General features: G+C 32.1%; 1 protein-coding gene across 37 annotated transcripts in view; it reads left to right on the forward strand.

Moving 5' to 3' along the window:
• Positions 1–19803, forward strand: part of RIMS2 (regulating synaptic membrane exocytosis 2) — a 366091-nt gene that overhangs the window by 164031 nt on the left and 182257 nt on the right. For 23 of the 37 annotated variants that reach the window (XM_080646601.1, XM_080646605.1, XM_080646607.1 and 20 more), the window contains 7 exons: positions 1291–1390; positions 2249–2372; positions 3897–3943; positions 4269–4381; positions 14299–14429; positions 16372–16543; positions 19281–19434. In XM_080646601.1, the coding sequence (XP_080502727.1) occupies positions 1291–1390; positions 2249–2372; positions 3897–3943; positions 4269–4381; positions 14299–14429; positions 16372–16543; positions 19281–19434 (841 nt within the window). Of the gene's footprint in view, positions 1–1290; positions 1391–2248; positions 2373–3896; positions 3944–4268; positions 4382–10722; positions 10771–14298; positions 14430–16371; positions 16544–19280; positions 19435–19803 lie in introns of all 37 variants that reach the window. The other 14 variants (XM_080646603.1, XM_080646604.1, XM_080646620.1 and 11 more) reach the window with 1 other exon arrangement.

Here is a 19803-nt window from a genome sequence, read left to right on the forward strand (position 1 = left end):
ATAAATTAAAAAAATTAACATAGAGATGTAAATCCAAAATATCTATACATTTAATTTTCAGAATCAAATATAGGAATCAATAATTAGTATTAACTGTATTGCAATTGAGTTTAATTCATTGCAGTTTGGGAATAAATATATGGAATAAGACAAATGAATGGTATTTTAATTCAGATATCTTTCACTCAATTTAGAAGAGGATAAGAACTATTTTAGTCAACAAAGTTAGTTACTATTGTTTGCTTGGCTTGCTATAAAGGTGATAATATTGATTGAATTGCAGTTAATGATAATCAAAACATTACTTTTGTTAGAGGCTACTCTTGTAGGTACATCTATGACTCCACAGCATTATTGGTAATATTTATATATATTTTCTGAAATATATACAGGAGTGGGCAAAAGTAAGTTTACCGTTGTGAGTACAAGAAGCACCATTTATTCTTGTATTATTATTTATCGTAGTATTTTTCCATGCGAACAACTGTAAACCTACTTTTGCCTCACCCTATTAATAGAAACATAAAAATAGAAAAAAATGGGATGCCAATGGTAAACAATTCTGAGGAGATTAAGTAAGTGTAATAATTTTCTCAGGAAAAATATATCATCATCATGCACATTATTAATGTGCCTAAAAGGTTATTAATGAAATTTAGGCAAGCTATCATAATTATAGTAAAACTAACAAGTATTTATATTATTGTGATATGTGAAATCTATAAAAAGATATATTAATTATATAGTACTGAAATAACATATTTTTAGAAGTGACAAAAGTTAAGAATTCTGTAATAAAGAAATTACAAATTGTTGTTTTTAAGGTATGCAACATTTTCAACAAATAATAGATTAAGTTGTAAAACATTTGGAATATGTAAAAAGCTTACTCTTGGGATATGTGCTCAGTTCATAATAACAACACTCTATTACTTAAAAAATATTTTAAGTATAGTAAGTTATAGTTTTAAAAGCTGCAAATTGTCTCCCTGGCCTGTGTGGCTCAGTTGGTTGAGTGTGCATTAAAGGGTCGCCGGTTTGATTCCAGGTAAGGGCACATGCCCAGGTTGCAGGTTTGATCCCAGGTTGGGATGCATGCAGGAGACAACCGATCCATGTTTCTCTCTCACATTGATGTTTCTCTCTCTCCCTCTTCTTTTCTCTCTCTCTCTAAAATCAATAAAAACATATATTTTTTAAAGTTTCAAATTGTCTAATTATTTTTTACTTGAATACTCAATCATGTTCATTGGAAGAAAGTATCTCTTACTCCTTGTCTTTATGAAACAGGTTGTAGGAGGAAAGATGACTGAATCAGGTCGGCTCTGTGCATTTATTACCAAAGTGAAAAAAGGAAGTTTAGCTGATACTGTAGGACATCTTAGGCCAGGTAGGTTTCTATCTTTGATTGTTCACATTTAAACTGTTAAAATTGAGTAGTTATGAAAGTAATCCTCAAATAGAAGTGATTTGACTAGTAATAAAGTGCTCATTTAACTTAAATAAATTTATTCATTAATGGGAAGTAATATTATTTCTTGAACCACATTAGATAAAAGGATTTGTTTGTTTATTTATTTTGCTTATTGATATTCCTACTCTCTTTCTAGTATTCACCTATTTTGTTTCCCATAAGTTTTAACTTAAAAAAAATTCCAACATAGTTTAGGAAAAAACTTCATAGATAAATGCATATTTCCTAAAGTGTGTTACTCCTTATCTCTAACGATTAGGAGAGATCATTGAGTACCTTGGAGAGGATTCAGTAAGATACTAAATGTTAAGCTTTTTACAAGAGAATTCAGTCAAAGTGCTCAGCCAGCTTAGAATGTAGACTCATGAAACCTATAAAGTGGCGACTGATCTTGATAGTTTCTCGGATTAGAATTTCTATTAGAATTAACATTTCTATGTCACCAAGATGGTGAAATAGTTCACTCCTGCCTTTGCTCCCTTTCCCAAGAAGAACTAACAACTATTCATGGACAAGACATCACAGAGAAAATCCTGGAGATCACAGAGATAATTGTTATGTAATTTTTTTTCTGACCTTTGGCCTTTGAGGTGAAATATACCAATCATCCTTGTCATCAAATTTTATGCCACTGGAGCTGTTCTCAGTATGTTTCCTATTTCATAATGGTGATTTTACTCTGTTGAGGTTATTGCAGCGTAAGATTCCTTTGTTTTGAGTGTATATGGGATTAGATTTTCTTTCTAAGGTGTACATTACTGATACACACAATAGGTGATGAAGTGTTAGAATGGAATGGAAGGCTGTTGCAAGGAGCCACTTTTGAAGAAGTATATAACATCATCCTGGAATCCAAACCTGAACCACAAGTGGAGCTTGTTGTTTCAAGGCCTATTGGGTAAGTTGGTCTGAGTACTTTTCATATGTATAGAGTTGACTACGTTAAACAAGTTATGAAGTGCAATCCAAAAATGTCTGATTGCTTTATCAAAATACATTATTTTGAGGACATTTCTTATAAGTACCGTGTGCTAACCGATTGCGCCACTGGAGCTCCTTGAGGACATTTCTTTTACTAAAAACACCTCACCAAAAATCATGGCATATCTATCTGTAAAGTTAATTACAAAAGAGGAAATATTTATCTTTTTATTGTTTTTATTATTTTAGTAACTTAGTATATGGTTGATGGCATTAGTAGAAGGGGACTGTAGTAACAATTACTTTTAAAGGAAGTTTCATGAACTATGGTCCTTTATATTGTGAAAATGAGGGTCAACTATATTCTGTGATTTTTATTTTTTTCCAAAATGGAGATTTCAACAAAGAAAGGTAAAAATATAAGCAAATGCCAGATACTCATTTGTTTTTATAGTTTGTTACCTATAGATTAAATCGACAATTTCCAAAAGTTGGCAATAAGTATAGTCCTTTGCATCTCTGTTATGAGAAGTACTCATTATCACAGTAGTCTTTCCTTTATAGAAGCTTATATTCTAAGCCAATGTAAAAGATATACTATAATTAGAAAAAGCGATTAAATATTATAAACTGACAGGAAATTATTAAATTCATTTTCATGGTAAAAGCTTTTTAGGGTAGAGGCTATAGAAATTATTTCTTGCTATGGAATATAATGCCTAGTTTTCATTCATTTAGGAAAAGATTGGACTATATTATTTTGTTATCTTTTTATCCTGTAGAAAATGACTTATGTTGGTAACTTAGTTTTTGAAATGTTCCTTTCAAAAGTAATGAATCTGGCACATGAAATTTATCTGTTTTTCATTTTGTCTTTTCAAAGGTTTTTATTATGTTAAAACTGTACTGTATCAATCTAGTATATTAATCAAATGTATTTCTTCATATTAAAAGATACTCTAAACATTTTTGTTTAATGTCTTAAATATTCTTTTATGTAATTTTCTGAATGATCTTAACCATTAATATCTACCCCTTTTGGCAAATTTCAAAGAAAATGTACGTTTTTTGTGTGTAAATGCAGTTATATAGTAATTTTGTAAGTCCCAACAAGGAACATGTTTACATTTTTCTCAGTGGAATTATTACATTTAAAAAGTTTCAATCAAAATCTGAATAATTAAATTTTTGTTTTGGTGATACTTTATTTGCATTTTATTATTGATTTAGAACAACAGCAAATAAAAATAAAGAATGGAATAGACTTACAATGTATCTATAAAACTTGTTGAATGCAGAAATTTTTTAGAATGGACAATTGTTTAGTGAGGCATATAGAAAATAAAGTATATGTTTTTATATATCTGCTATAAATGGGTATGAATTTCAATATTTTTAAAAGTTAATTGGTCTTAACCAAGAATATAGGTTGATAATGATGAAAATAGTAGTTGCATTAATTGTTGCAACAATATCTCGTTTTCCTTTTCTATCATTTCAGAGATATACCTAGAATACCTGATAGCACACATGCACAACTGGAGTCCAGTAAGTTTCATATATTCTAGAAGATAATGTTGTTAATAATGCCATTCATCAGGAGAAAATGAAGTATCCTGTTAGCCCCATTTTTACTCACTCTCCAATTTGTCCCTTCCCCTCCATTCACATCATTCATGCATATCTCTTCTGAGTACTGAACTTCACTTATGCTCCAGTAAAAGCGTCTAATCACTTTGGAACATTGTGGCTAGGAAAGTGGAATGACATTCTGTGGGCATTAAAAATAAAATTTAAGAGCTAGATGGTGAAGATGATTAAATACCAATGAAGAGCCATTGTTGTTATTCTCTATGTGTGATTGCCATTTCAGGTTCTAGCTCATTTGAATCTCAAAAAATGGATCGTCCTTCTATTTCCGTTACCTCTCCCATGAGTCCCGGCATGTTGCGAGATGTTCCACAGTTTTTATCTGGACAGCTTTCAGTATGTGATCACTAAATTAATTTATCTTTTTGGAATATCAAGTAGTGTTTTTCTTATATGTTGCTAGTTTTTGGTAAACCAAGTTTTTCTTAGAATGTAATTGTGCCTTTAACCATCAACTTTCTCATTCTTAGTAATTAATTGAAATTCAATTTTAATTATTTACCATAGTGCTTTCTTTATTAGAGTTAGGTTTCCTGTAATGTAATGAGCTTAAGAATTTGTGAAGATATCTACAATGTTTTTTACTTTAGTAATATTGTTCCAAAATTCAAGGTTATGATTTTTACTCAGTATCCTAAAATGACTATAAAGTGTCATGAACTTTTAAGGGAAATAAAAATTCTGCACTATACAAAGATGATATATTTAAGATAAAAGTAAATATTTATGTACTTTTCTCTGCTTTTCAACCTTAAGGAAATTTTGAGTGGGGTAAGAATATTGCTCTGAAATATAATGATACTTGAGATGCTTTTGTCAACAGACAAAATTAAGTACATGAGTAAATATATAATTGACTGCTGAGTACACCAGATGATTTTATATTAAATGATCCCTAATTTGAACATTTTATAATGTAAGTTAAAAGTTCAATTATGTGTTTTATGTCTATATGAGAAGAGCTTTGCAAATGTAAGCCCTCACTTTTTTGTTAACTTCTTCAGTTTTATTTCCCTTTTTAAATCATTTTAAAATGTTAAAATATTAAAATTTATCCATCTATACTTTAGAAAAATAAGGTCACTAAGTTATTAAACTTGAAACTTTATGGATATGAAGAACTATTTAGATACTCAAAATTCAGACAGTGAGTTTTGTATAAAAAGTATAAATAAAAACTAAACTATTCATGTACTAATATTTTAAGAGCAAAAGGAAAAATCTTTACTAAATAAGCTATAAAACTTCTTTTATATTATTAGGAGAAAGGGAGATGTTTGATTTTTACTGAATTTTCATTAATTTAAAAGATATAGCAAGTATAAGCACACTTAGTATATTAAAGTTTATTGAACAAGTCATTAGACATGTCTGTTCTGGGGGTATTTTGATCAAAAACATGACAATTAAAAATAGTTATTCAAGGAAAAAACTGAGCTACTGTTAGGAGATTGTAAATGTCTTACTAAAGTAAATTTCTTCTCTTTATTCTTTTCCTTTCTCTTTTATAAACAGAGTGAACTTTTCATTTGAGGACAATGGTCTTTTTTATTTTTCCACAATAGTAGAATCTTTCTCCTTATTCTCTTACATATATTGACAGTACGAATGTTGTTATTTATGGTTACAAATATATATATATGTCTTTTTTTCCACCATTTTAGGAAGTGGTAATAAATGTTAGTTGTTTTTCTTTTTTATGCCTGTGTTTAAATAGTTCATCTTTAAGTAATGTTCTGGGTATCTGGATGATGCCAGTATATAAATAAGTGTGTGTGTGTGTGTGTGTGTGTGTGTGTGTGTGTGTGTGTGTAGTTGGCTTCAGTTGGTGGAGGAGGAAGGAGTGGAAGTTATACTTCCATGATAAGTACCATTTTGTTACCTCATTTAAAATCCCAAGGCCCCATTACAAATTGGACTAGGAAAGATTTAGACACATTTCAGATTCTTCGATTTTTCCTCATGGTTCAAAATGAATACAGTAAAAAGGTAACACTTAAATATTTAGGGGAAATATAAACATAAAAGTTTTACTTATAAATATTTATAATGTTATAAAGTTATAGTATTTAAATTCATAAATGGTGCTGTTTTAAAATCCATATAATTGTAACTTTAAATATGTACCATTTTATCATTTTCTTATGAGTTAGAAGGAGTATGTTCCAATAAGATAATCTTTACAAATATAATATTTTTTGTGGAAAATCTAGAAAATATAGATAAATAAATAATAAAAATCACTTATAATCCCCCCACTAAAAGCTAATTACTCATATACATATAATTTTTAAACAAAACTAACAAATTCATGTATACTATTTGAAAACCTTTTTTTTCATTTAATAATATTGTACAGTTTTTCATTAAACCTAAAATTGCTTAAAATTATTTTAATACCTATTATTCCATTTTTAACTTAATTTGTTATAATGGGATATTTTGTTTCTCATTTATGTTATTATAAATAGCGATGCCATGAAAATTCTTTAATATAAATCTTGCATATTTTGTTAGGACAAAATATTTGTTGGGATAACTTTTCAGAATTAAAATTGAAATATGAAAGGAAAAGAAAATTTTACAGTTCTTGGGATCTATTGCCCAAATTTTCCCCCAAAATATTTTTGCCAAATTACCTTCAATTATCTATTTAAGAAATATATATTAAGGTCTGATTCCAGTTCAGCCATAATACTAGTAGCTGGGAATACAACAGAGAATAAGATGAACATGAATTTTACCCTCATGAAACTTAATTTTATACTTATTCTTTGCAGGCAGGAAAACATGAGCAATATACCCTTTGGATATAGTCTTTCCTTTTATATTTAACTAGAGGCCCGATGCACGAAGACTCGTGCAAGAATGGGCCTTCCTTCCCCTGGCTGCCGGCGCCAACTTTGCTCCAGCCGGGAGCCGCCTTTCTACCTTCCCACGCTGCCCAGAGGCCCAGAGCGGCTGGGGCGGTGTGGAACGCCTGCGTCATTGCAATGGCGATGACACAAGTGTCCCACTCCTGGCCGCTCGGCGCCTGTGTATGCAAATTAACCTTCCATATTTGTTGGGTTAATTTGCATACTCACTCCTGATTGGCTGGTGGGCGTCATGAAGGTACGGTCTATTTGCATCTTTCTCTTTATTAGTGTAGATCCTGTTTCTGCCAACTGGAGGCAATTTTGGTATGCTGTAATGATGTAGAGGTTGGAAAATGTGTGTCCACGTATTTCACCCTTTGGTAACACCCCTAGAAACTCACAAGGCAGCATCACACTTTCTGTATCCTTGCATTTTATCTTTGGGCATTATTGCTTTTGGTGAGAGTTTACCAGGCCCATAACTCATTTACATAATCATGACATTGCTAATGCCTGAGAAAAAAGATAATTTGCCTAATATGTGATCCGGCCTTCCTAATATATTCATGTCAGTTCAAGGACTGATATGTCCTCAAGTACAAAATACACATAAATGCAAATTGTTGTTTAAACTTTCATGTTCAAGGTTGTTGATGATTTTTAAAGTATTATGCAGTGTATTTCCTCTCCATGCTCGAATTGTGCTGCTGCTTGTGGTTATTCTAAGGCATGGATGGCTATGAAAGTGCCGTTAATGTACTTGGTGAGAAAATCAGTGTGAGTTCATGTTTATGACACCTGGACTATATGTTAGCCTTTTCACTGTCAGCACTCCCATGTAGACTTAAAAAAAAAAAGTGTCCTTTCATATTGAGCAGTTTCCTTCTTCAGAGAATTACTTTTATAATCTCTCAATATTTTTAAATTAATTTGCAGTTTTGGGCTACTTTTTTATAATTAAGATAAAAATTTAGCTCTCCTGTCTTTTAAAAGTGAGAAATGGCCCAGAATTCTTTTTTACTATAGGAATATACTGACTTTTTTTGACAATCTTATTTTACTTTAGGGCCTGTGGTTGATTTATGGTGGCAATGTTTCCCTGAGTTACTTTGTTTTAATATTTTTCTGACTCCATTTTTAGTGATGAGTTTGTAAATGCTGTACCTATCCATTACATATGCCCCTTTTTAAAGAGAATAAGTGACTGAACAATAGAGATACATCTTTTATATCTACTTAGAAACTCTATAGACTTTTTAAAACTCCTGCAAACTAAAGTTTTTTTCTTTGAGCATTTATCGTTCATACCTATTGCCACAGTCTTGTTATTCCAGAAGCATTGCTTAAAAGGAATGTCCTAAATATAGCAGCACAGTACATAGTAGAAAGTGACATTACAAGTGCAAAATAGTGTACAAAATCAAATTCTTTATTTGGATGAGGCTGAATTGTTACAGATACCAGGTATTTCATGTTTAAAATAAATGAAATAATGTTAATTACAAGTTGCAATGAAATACATATTACTTCACCATTCCTATGTGAAATATTCAGAATCCATAGAGACAGAAGCAGCTTAGTGGTTGCCAGGAATTAGGATGATGGGGGCACAGGGAGTGGTTACTTAACAGGTAAATGATACCCTATGGGGCGATGAAAAAGCTTTGAAAGTAGAGGGAGGGGATGGTTGCACAGCATTGTGAATGCACTAAATGCCTTTGGATCACACACTTTAAAATGATTTGTTGAATTTGAACTCACTTAAAAAAAAACTAATAAAATATGTTTTTATAGCCAAGTTTAAAGTGTGAACTTATGGGTGAAGATTATTTAAATTGCCATAGAATTTAGACAGTTGATTTCGGATTACCATGAGTTGTTCTTTTGAGATCATTTTAGAAGGTTGACAATGTTTGCCTTAAAGATTAGTTTACTTTAAAGTACTATTTCTTTTAAAGTAATTTTTTAGTTTATGAAGTAATATTTACTCCCACTACCTTGATATTTTTGGTGTAAAACAGGTAGAGCAGGTGAGAGGGCAAGGAAAATAGAACCTACTACTAAATAAGTACCTTGTTAGTACTTTTCTTTTTTCTTTCTCTAAATCCTCACCTGAGGATATTTTTACATTGATGTTTAGAGAGAGTGGAAGGAAGAAGGAGAGACAGAGAGAGGGAAACATCGATGTGAGAGAGACACATCGATTGGTTGCCTCCTGCAAGTGCCCCTCCTGGGGCCAGGGATCAAGCATGCAACCGAGCTACGTGCCCTTGACCAGAAATGAACCTGGGACCCTTCAGTCCTCTGGCCAACACTCTATCCACTGAGCCAAACCAGGTCGGGCATTAGCTCTTTACTTTAGCTAGTTAATCTATATGCATTTCATACATCTCTTCCCCATCAGCTGGAGAATTATCCATCTAGAGTTGTGCAGACAAGGGTCAGTAACACACTCCATATCTAAACATTTCTTTCTTCCTTTGGATGTGTTTCCACATAAAAAGGAAGACAGCTTAGATTTGGGAGTCCTTAGTTCTTGGAGAGAGAGAATGAGGATGACTCATGATTGAATGGTAGTCTATTTTTAAGGTCTTCTTTTCTGTAGGTCTTAGATTTATGTCTTACAAAGTGTAAGTCTGATAATAGGTAAATTGGGCACCAGTCCTCCTAGTCCCTATTAACTGCTTCCATATAGCAGGGGAATTAGACAAGAGAGACATCCATGAGAAATGTAAGGAATGGAATGGAATTTCGGCGAAAGAAGCAAAATTAAATGCCTTGAAATCCATTCCCAAACCCAGAGATAGGCATCTGATTCTGTTCCTGATTTAACTGTGGGCATGCCTTAATAAAGGCACACAATTCTGATTGTTGCGGTGTTTTTGTTGGAGACAGTTTCAAATGAAAACAAAATAAGTCAGAAGAGAATTGAAATTTGATTTTACTCAAAGAATATGAAATAGCGTGATTTAATCAGAGGTAGGCTCTATCTCCTACCTTTACAGTATCTTACCTTTTGTTTGAGTAGCCTTTTTCGTGGTGTTGTTCTGTTTCTCTTTCCTTATCTACAAATTGGAGATAGTGCTGACAACCACCTAGTGTTGTTGGAGGCAATAAACTGTCTGTAAATGCTTGGAAAAATATAGAGAACTATATAAATAAAAATAAATAAGATACGTATTTTCATTAGTAGGTATGATTATCTCAAGTGGTACATAATAAATGTCTGAAAATGGTGTAAATCCTTAAAGTGTGAATTACCTAATTAATCCAGTGCATTCCAGCATATTTTATCTGACTGTGTTTATTCTTTTAACAATTAATGCTAAGCCAACTTGACTAATGTTTTTTAGACTTTTGTTAGACATATCATTTTGGACAAGTCACAATTCCTTGTAAAAATGTCTTTTCACTAATAATTCTATAATGCATTCTTATGTCATTTGGACTGTGACTTTTTCTAGATAGTGTATTTAAGAGTGAAACCTGAAACTTTGTGGCTGTTGGGTTCCGTTTATAATTATTCTTTCAGAATTTATGAGACTGAATATGTTATTTTACATTAGGTCCTAATTCCTGTTGTTTTTATTGCACTTAAAAAACTGATTTTAAAATTCTAATATTTTATAGATTTTAGCATTTTGGCAAAATTAATTTATTTATTACATTGATGTACTTAATTTAGATATATACATTGTCATGGGAAAATTATATTGGAGGGGTAGTTGTATGTGTTTGTTTTTACTTTGGTCTTTTAGTTCCAGCGTGTTGTCCTTTTGGTTTTGTTTTATTGCTTTTTTCTTTAATTTTGCTTACCAGAGCCAAAGCCTTAGTAGAAGAACAGCGCCTTTTGTTCCTAGGGTTCAGGTAAAGGCCTTGTCTGCCTGATAGAAACTAAAGCTGTGTTTTAACCCTTATTTGTATGTTTTTGGAAAATGCGTAGTAGGAAAACATGTTTTGGTATGTTGCTCTAAGTCATATTATTGACTTTCAAATCATTTTATGAGCCAGCTTGTAAAATTCTGCATGGGGATTAAAATACAATAAAAATTTAAAGAGACAATTTTTGTTAATGATTTTATATGATGAACTGAATACTAAAAGTCATAGGTTCAAAGTGACATTTAATGTAGATTCTACTTTATATATGTAACATCGAAAGAAAAAACCTTATTTAACTGTTTATATTTGCCTTTATTGTGCAAGGTTGCTGTCTCTTTAAATCATTCATTATGTCACTTAACATTTACATTTGTTTGCATTTTCCAAACAATAACTCCTTGAGGAGATTGGCAAATAAATTTGTACCTTATTGAAAATATGAATTTTATGCCTATTATATATAAGGTTCAACATTTGGAAAGTATATTATTTTGAAAGAACAAAATCACAATCCCCAAATAAAATGTGTTTGGTTTATTTTGTTTACATTTTGTAATTGTAATTTCATTTAATTTTTCTGTAATAATTGGGTACAAGTTGTTTGCCTCTTTTCATTAGGAACCCCTTATATGGTAAAGTAATATCAATATAGTTTTTTTTAAAAGGTAATATTATGCTTTCCTTGCTTTGCTGCATGTATTTTTTTGTTGTTATTGCTGGTTTTGAGTAATGCTAATTTAGTTTAAATATTTAAAATGAAAATTGTTCTAGTTAATATTATATAGTATAAAATATTTACTTGTGCTACTCAGGTTCTGCTTAGGGAATTTAAAAACGTTTACATGGTTAAGCTGGAAAGCTGGAATGATAATTATGTTAAAACAATTAAAATAATACCAAGAGTTTTATTAATGAAAATGAGGTAAATATAAAGACATATGTCATTTTTAGAATTGTGAAATACATTTGTTATGGTTGGACAATCAACAGACATACTAACCATTCACTTAAAAAGCACAGATACAGAATTTCAAAATGAGATAAAATAATCTAGCTAATAAAATGATTATATTTTGATAGTGTGAACTGGATATGTATTAAAAACTTCTATGCAAGTCCTGTAATATAAAATGAAAATTGGAGCTATTGATCAGATGCCCAGTTTAAAAGAGTTTATTAAAAAGTGTAATTTTGATAAAAAATCATTACAATTAAAATGTGCCTATTTCATATCTATATATTTAAACGTTTATATTCTTGTAACGTTTAATTCAATAGGTTCTTACATACTATAAAAATATGAAAGTTATATGCCTAATATCTGTTTGTATAAAAATGAATATTACTAATAAGTGCTATTTCTTACTTTCCATGGCATAAGAAAATCTAAAAAGAATACTCTTTTTCAGACATTTGAAATATGTATCTCAGATGTTCAGCTGTAATGATTTCAAAGGAGTAAAAGTATTGCCTGTGGCGATGGCTTCAAGTGCTTAGTCTCAATCCTTAAAAAAAAAAAAAAAAACTCACAGAAATGAGCTTAATCTAATAATGATCATTGTTTCTTTGTTTCTTAAGTGTAAAGTTTATTGGAAAATTTTTTTTAGCTTTTTAGAGTTTTTTTCTCCTTAAGGTGTCTAATATTGAGTTTTTAATATCATAGAAAGATAAAGCAATTGGCTTTTTTATTTCTATAGACAATAGAGAATATCAGAAATTAATCTGGTTTTGATCACACATTTTAGAGGAACCATGATGCATGCTATCTGCAAACATCTGTTTCATGTCATACACAAGATACTCATTTCTTACAGTTTTGTTTTGTTTTCTCTTCATGTCTTTTTCCAGAATGACTTAGTCTTTTTCCCACTTACCCTCATCTGTATCTATGTTCTGATATTGTTAGGCAAGCAAATATGTGAACTTCTTTCTCCATTCAAATGTTAGAGGCTTTTCTTTCAGGTTGATCCCATAATCTAAGGCCATGGTTCTCAAACTGTAATGTCCGTGGGAATTGGAGGACTTTGTTAAAATGGTAATTCCTGGACCCTATTCTGATTCAGTAGGTGAGAGGTGGGCCACAGGAATTTTTAGCTTCTTCACAAATAAACCAGATAACCCTGATGCAGGAGTGAACCGCAGATTAGCTGGTCTGTTGAAAAGGTGCAGCTCTGTTATGAAAACTTTTTATTACAAAGCAGCAAGATTAAACATAAGGACTTAGCACAACTAAGAGAGTAGTAATTACAATTTTAAAAATTTAAATATTTCTTCTGTCATTCTATAAGAGGGCTGATTCTATTTGACAGGAAAAGAAAAACATATAAATAATTTTATATCCTCTTCTGGGCCATCTGTCTGTCTTCCTCTTCTCTTGCTCAGCTTCTCATTCTCTAACATACAAAGTGAGGGAGTCAACACGCCCTGTTAGCCTGGCCCAGACCTGACTGTCCGCTTTGGAGAAGAGGAGGAAGGACTGACATGAGATGTATATTTAAGTTTTGTAAATGACTGCAAAATGTCTATTCAAGTGAAAGGAAAAATTAAATAATTAACATATGTATATACACCATAAAAATATATAAACCATAAAATACATTTTCTACAAATACATTTTATTCCCAAATTTAAAATTTTTGATTCAATATCAATTTCAAGATAGTATCAAGTGAGTTCTGAACCAGTTTGTGGGTCAGAGCGAGTTATAGATCTTGACACAGTAGAATCAGCTAGCTAGGTGTGGGAGTGTGAGGTACGTGTGTGGGAGGTGACAGTAATTACATCAAATGAATTCTGCAGCTGGATCTGAAGTTCCAATTCCTAATTAAGGCATAGGGAAATTATTCACATTTCCACATCTCAAATTAAGACATCTACCCTTATTATTTTCTAAGGATGTGCTACATTTACATCACAAACAAAAAAAGAGACTTTATGTCGAAGAAAAACCCATTAATTTATTATAGTTTTAAATACAAACTTAAGGAGTCTATTGACTAAAGCTACTAGTAATTTACTGGTGCTTATAATCCTTGAAATGTCTTCTGCTGTGGAATTCCATAAAACATGTGCTTAAACATTCCCTATGAATGCCATATAAACAAGTAACTATGTATTCAGTTCATTTTGAGCATTTATTTGAGCTTACTATTGTAGGGGAGCCAAAATGACCTACAGTGATTCTTGCATAAAGATAAAACTCAGCAATCATTGCACAGACAGTCCTTAGTTATGGTAGTATAATTATTATGTGTGTGTTAATAAGCAATCAAATTAGGATAAGAAAATTCCAAGTAATTTATGAATCAAACCGACATATTTGGATTAATTCCTTTATTCATTGAAGTTATTAAAGCATATCCCTTTATTTTAACTAAATGCAATTTACTAAGTGAAATTTACATTATCTGCCAGTATTAATGTAAGAGAATGTGGTGAATGAAGATGGGGACATAAAAATTATGTTAAGGTAGTAAATGTTTGAGCTGACAAATGAATATTTTTGCTTTTCAGATAAAACTATGGTTTGACAAGGTTGGTCACCAACTAATAGTTACAATTTTGGGAGCAAAGGATCTCCCTTCCAGGGAAGATGGGAGGCCAAGGAATCCTTACGTTAAAATTTACTTTCTTCCAGACAGAAGGTAGGGATGTGAAATAAAAATAAACGTTTTTGAAAGTAGTGAGAAATGTTAGTAGCAATGAGTGTTTTTATTCTGTATCATACCTTTCAGATACTTACGAAGTTTAACATAAGCATAATGGTTCTTAGGATTCAAAATAGTGACAGTAGATACTTTGAGATTGTTTTTAAAATTTATATCAAATGTCTATTATATATATTATTTCATTGCATATTTATTTCTGGTTGTGTGGATTATTTCTTAAATAATATGTTTGTTTATCAAAATTACTAAAAATTGGCCTCCTTTAAATAAAATGTATTTTCAACACACTGCAGAGGCAAACGCTAGAAATGATTCTAAAAGGTACTACTCATCGTATTCCTCTATAATTTCTATCTTCTCTTGCAAAGATAATATTTCTTTAAATTCTGTAAAAGTAATGAGTGTACTTTTTATGTCACCACCCCATGTAATCAAGGAAATTTACCATTTGGCCCAGAATCAGCTTATTCAGGTGTCATCCTGTTGTGTGTCCTTGCTAATCAACATAAACGATACTGTTCTACCCCGATTTAAATAGAGCAATTAGGATTGGAGAAAAACTTATCAAAAATTATCTGCTCATCACCGTAAATTTCAGGCACATGAGGAATAAAAGAGATTATTCACTAGCATCACGGGAAAAGAAAGAAATGACGGCCCCAGGTATCCTCCCCCCATCGGTTCTGCATCCTGCCTTCAGGGCAGGTTGTTCTCAAGGTCTGCTCCTTTCTCTCAGGTTGGAAATGACTGGATACACTGTGATCTTAACTATGTTTCTACACTTTGGGGCCCTCATTTACTTAATTTAAGTCAGCCAGGTTGAGTTGGGTGCCAGAATATCCTCTAAAGAACAATTTCAGCCAAGAAAAAGATGAAAAGGATGAAAGACGATTAAGAAAGGCCTTACATTTTAGGATACACATTTTGAAAGTTGTCATAGAAATTTCTCAGGAAATATGTCAAGGGGGGACAAGATCTAAAATTGTCAGAAGTTATTTGCTATCGCATTTTATTTCACAAAGTTTGCTTGAGGATGGTTGTTCTCTAACAACTTAGGTTGTCTTTTGGACGGGGAGACGCTTTGAACTGGAATGGAGGAAGAGGACATCCATGACTAGAGTGTTAAATCTAGGTTAAACTTCAGTTTGCCTTATTAAATGGCAATCATATCTGCTGGGTTTGCAAAGAACTTCAGAGATTATCCAGTCTCCCTCCCACCCAGTACAGAAGAAATCCCTTCTGAAATAGCTGTTCTTTGAGAGCTTTCTTCACTCCTTCGGAGGAAGTCAAGGCTTGCTTCTTTTCCCTTTCAGATCGCAGTATAGACCATTCTTAAATTAGATAGCAAGGCTCCTACTAAATAAATGCTTTCTTACTGTCTTTCATGGAAGGAACTTTGTCTCTTGACAGAGTTTCATAATTCACTTTTTAATGGATGGAATATAAGTAGATGCTTTAAAATATTAGTTAAAATTTTAGAAGGACCGGAGTGAGGTGGTGAACATCACAATTTACTAGAGTTTTTGTCAAATGAGACTGGCAGTTTAAGTGAATAGTATATGAAGTGTCATTGGTTAATTAGCATTTGGAAGGTTTCCAATTGGGCAGTATGTTGAAAAAATTAGGAATAAGATTCTGTAGTCTTATTTAGATTTTGAGAAAGATAAAGTATTATCTCATGGAAAATTTTCAAACTTATTGAAATGTTGCTATTGTTAAGTCAATACACATAAGTGATATAACTATACAACTTACAAATTTTAGTAGTAATTTTAAAGATTACAACATTTGCAATTTTTGATAAATTTGTGGCAAAACTTTACTTGACCTCTTTCCTGAGAAATTTTACATTAATAATTTTATGGCAAATTTAAAATAAAGTTTTTATATAAGTTCATATATTCTAATTTTTTCATAGTGATAAAAACAAAAGAAGAACGAAAACTGTAAAGAAAACATTGGAACCCAAATGGAACCAAACATTCATGTATTCTCCAGTCCACCGAAGAGAATTTCGGGAACGAATGCTGGAGATTACCCTTTGGGATCAAGCTCGAGTTCGAGAGGAAGAAAGTGAATTCTTAGGAGAGGTATCTGGAGTTATGTTAAAGCTTAAACTGTTCGTGTCATCCCTTAATATTTTTTTTATATGACCGTCAATAAAAATCTATATTTTGAATATCTGAAAAGTAAACATAATTTATTTAATGGAATCAGTTTAGCTACTGTTTTAAGACAATTTATTGATGTCATAAAAAACTGGTTCTAATACTCTGTGACAATATTTACATGTTTATTCTTATTGTATTCTCATGTCTCATTGTTGAACGATAAGAGTTTCACAAATATATATTGCTGTTTTATAATGTGTGCATGTCATTTTAGTTTACTGAACCAATCATACTGCTTTTAGTTCAGTCATTTCGCCCTGGATTTTGTTTAAGCTTTGTAATATACCTGTAATATACTAGGCTCTGATGCTTCCAAGGTGAATGCAGCATGTTACTTCCTTCAAGGAATTTATAATCCACTGGGGATACAGATGAGTGAATAGGCAATTATAATATAGTATGGAAAATGCTGTTACAGAGTAATGCAATAGGAATATGTACATACTTGCTGTGCGAAGGAGAGGAATGTGGTCCAGGGAACGCTCCACAGAGAAAGCAGAATGTAGCAAAGTCCAGGGGAGTGAAATTTCTGAAGAGGGAATAACAAGACACTCGAGTTGAAGGGGTCTTGACAACTGCGCTGAAACTGGAAGGGAAAGTGGTAAGAAATGAGACTTGAAGGTTAAACTGGCACCAGATTGTGTCCCTTAATCCGTCACATTAAAAGGTTTGGATTTTATCCTGTGGGTAATGGGAACCAGTGATAGATTTTAAAAAGAAAATGGCTTGATTGCATTGGATTTGAGAAAAAATTTTTAGTGCAATGTGGAGAATTACTTAACTGGAGAGGGGCAAGATGAGAGGCAGTTCTTCAGCTGTTAACACACTAAGTTACCTGCTTTCAGCACTTTTCAATGTGATTCGCTTTCCCGAGTAAATAAAACGGTAACCTCATGGGAAAACCAACAATCCACAGAAATTTTAAACTGAATGTCAGTAGCGAAGTAATCACAGAGTAATAAGCCAGTTAGGAAGAAGGGTAGCATAGTTGTAAGGAGCAGCATCTGGGACAGCTGTCTGGGTCTTGCATTTGTGGCACGTCTGCTTCCTAGCCTGTGTCCTTGAGCAAGTTATTACATCTATTTCTCTCTTTTTTTTAAATTTCTTTATTGATTAAGGTATCACATATTTGTCCTCATCCCCCCATTCCCATCCCAAACCCCTCCCCACGCATGCCCCCACCCCCCTGTTGTCCGTGACCACTGGTTAGGCTTATATGCATGCATACAAGTCCTTTGGTTGATCTCTCCCCTTACCCCCACCCTCCCCTACCTTCCCTCTGAGGTTTGATAGTCTGATCGATGCTTCCCTGTCTCTGAGTCTGTTTTTGTTCATCAGTTTATGTTGTTCATTATTTCCCCTAGATGAGTGAGATCATGTGATACTAGAAATACACTTATAAGAACCTAAAACGAGACAAGCAATATTGGTTATGCTGAGAGGCAAATGAATCAGTCTGTAGTGAGTTTCTTTCTGGGCCAACAGCTCTTTTGAGTCCCAATTTCAGTGTCAAACAGTTCCTTATGTGTACATGTCAGCAATGATATTTCAGTTCTGGATGGCGGACAAATGGTGGTAATGCAGGTCCGACCCTCTCTGGTTTGGTCCTGGGCAACCTGCCATGACACACAGCTGCTGACTGCTAGTATGGCAAGGCGTCATCAGCATCTTCCATCTCTGGACTGTTTCTTTTCTGTCTTCAAATCTATTTCTCTTTCAGTTTCCTCTTCAACCAAGTAGGAATACTAGGAGTTAATATGAGGATTAAATAAGTGTATGTGTATGTGTCAAAATTTGGAATACAGGGCCTATAACTTTGAAAATGACTAGGGAAAATTTGGGAAGAATGAAAGAACTTAGCTATTTTGCTTCGTTACCTCCCATAGGTAAATAATGATTTATCACTAAATAGCAGTTCTCATGTTCCTAAGCATAAATGCTGTTATATTTGCACCTGACCCTAAAAGAAAATAAAAAGTTATTAATTTCTATGGACTGGTTTCCTGTTAAAATTTATTAAACATTTCTATTTTAAAATGCATATGTTTCATTTTTAAAAATCAAATGTTCCTATTTTGAATCTTTAGCAGCATATATTGAACAGAGTTTTATTTGATTCATGTTATACCTCTCTCACTTACCAGCTGATGTGAGCTTAGAGAAGCTCTTTTAAACCTTTTTTTAGCCTTGATATCCTTTTCTGTAAAAGTTGAATAACAAGACCAAACCAGTAGGTTGTTTTTCCCCAGAAAATTTAGGCAATATATAAGATGATTTTTAATACACATTAGACCCTTCTAATTTGATTTTCTCTCTCCATTTAGAGTTTATGAAAAGGCTAAATTAATGAATGAAAATGCTTTTAAATTATAAAATATATTAGTATTATTGTAGACTTTTAATAATAGGTGTTATTTCTATAATAGCAAATTCAACAGCCTCTAGTAGGTGATTAGTCAAAATAAATTTAAATATCTTAGATATTTAAAACTTTTAAATAATTAAGAAGTTATAAATATTTATCTTATTTATTGTCAAAACGTATGAATAACTTTGCAACATGACTTTGCTTTTGATCTAATAGCATTACTATTATATTTTAAGAGAATTTCTGTATTATTGGTATATAACAGTTTTTTGTCTCTTGGCTTTGTAGATTTTAATTGAATTAGAAACAGCATTATTAGATGATGAGCCACATTGGTACAAACTTCAGACCCATGATGTCTCTTCCTTCCCACTTCCCCATCCTTCTCCCTACATGCCACGAAGACAGCTCCATGGAGAGAGCCCAACACGGAGGTTGCAAAGTAAGTTTTCAGTAAAATTTATCATATCTTTACTGAATTATCTTGAATGATATATATGACATGGAATTTGAAGATATATTTATGGGTATTAGCAGGTATCTCAGTGTTTTCTTAGCTGTTATTGAAGCTTTTAATTGTTTGCTACACTAAAATGAGGTTATACCTATGCATAGTATGTATAGTCTGACTCCAAATGAAACAGTTATTTTTGATTCATTGATGAGTAATGTTATTCATTACTTTCCTGAAACATTAGTTTAAAAAGTGTATTTGGATGTTTAAGTCTTTATTTTTTTATATTCCTTATTGTTTTCAGTTAAAGTTGTGTAGCATGTTAAGGTAAAAATCTTCCTTCTTAAAATGACAGAA

Source organism: Plecotus auritus (genome assembly GCF_963455305.1).
Source record: "Plecotus auritus genome assembly, chromosome: 11".
Classification (NCBI taxonomy): Eukaryota; Metazoa; Chordata; class Mammalia; order Chiroptera; family Vespertilionidae; genus Plecotus; species Plecotus auritus.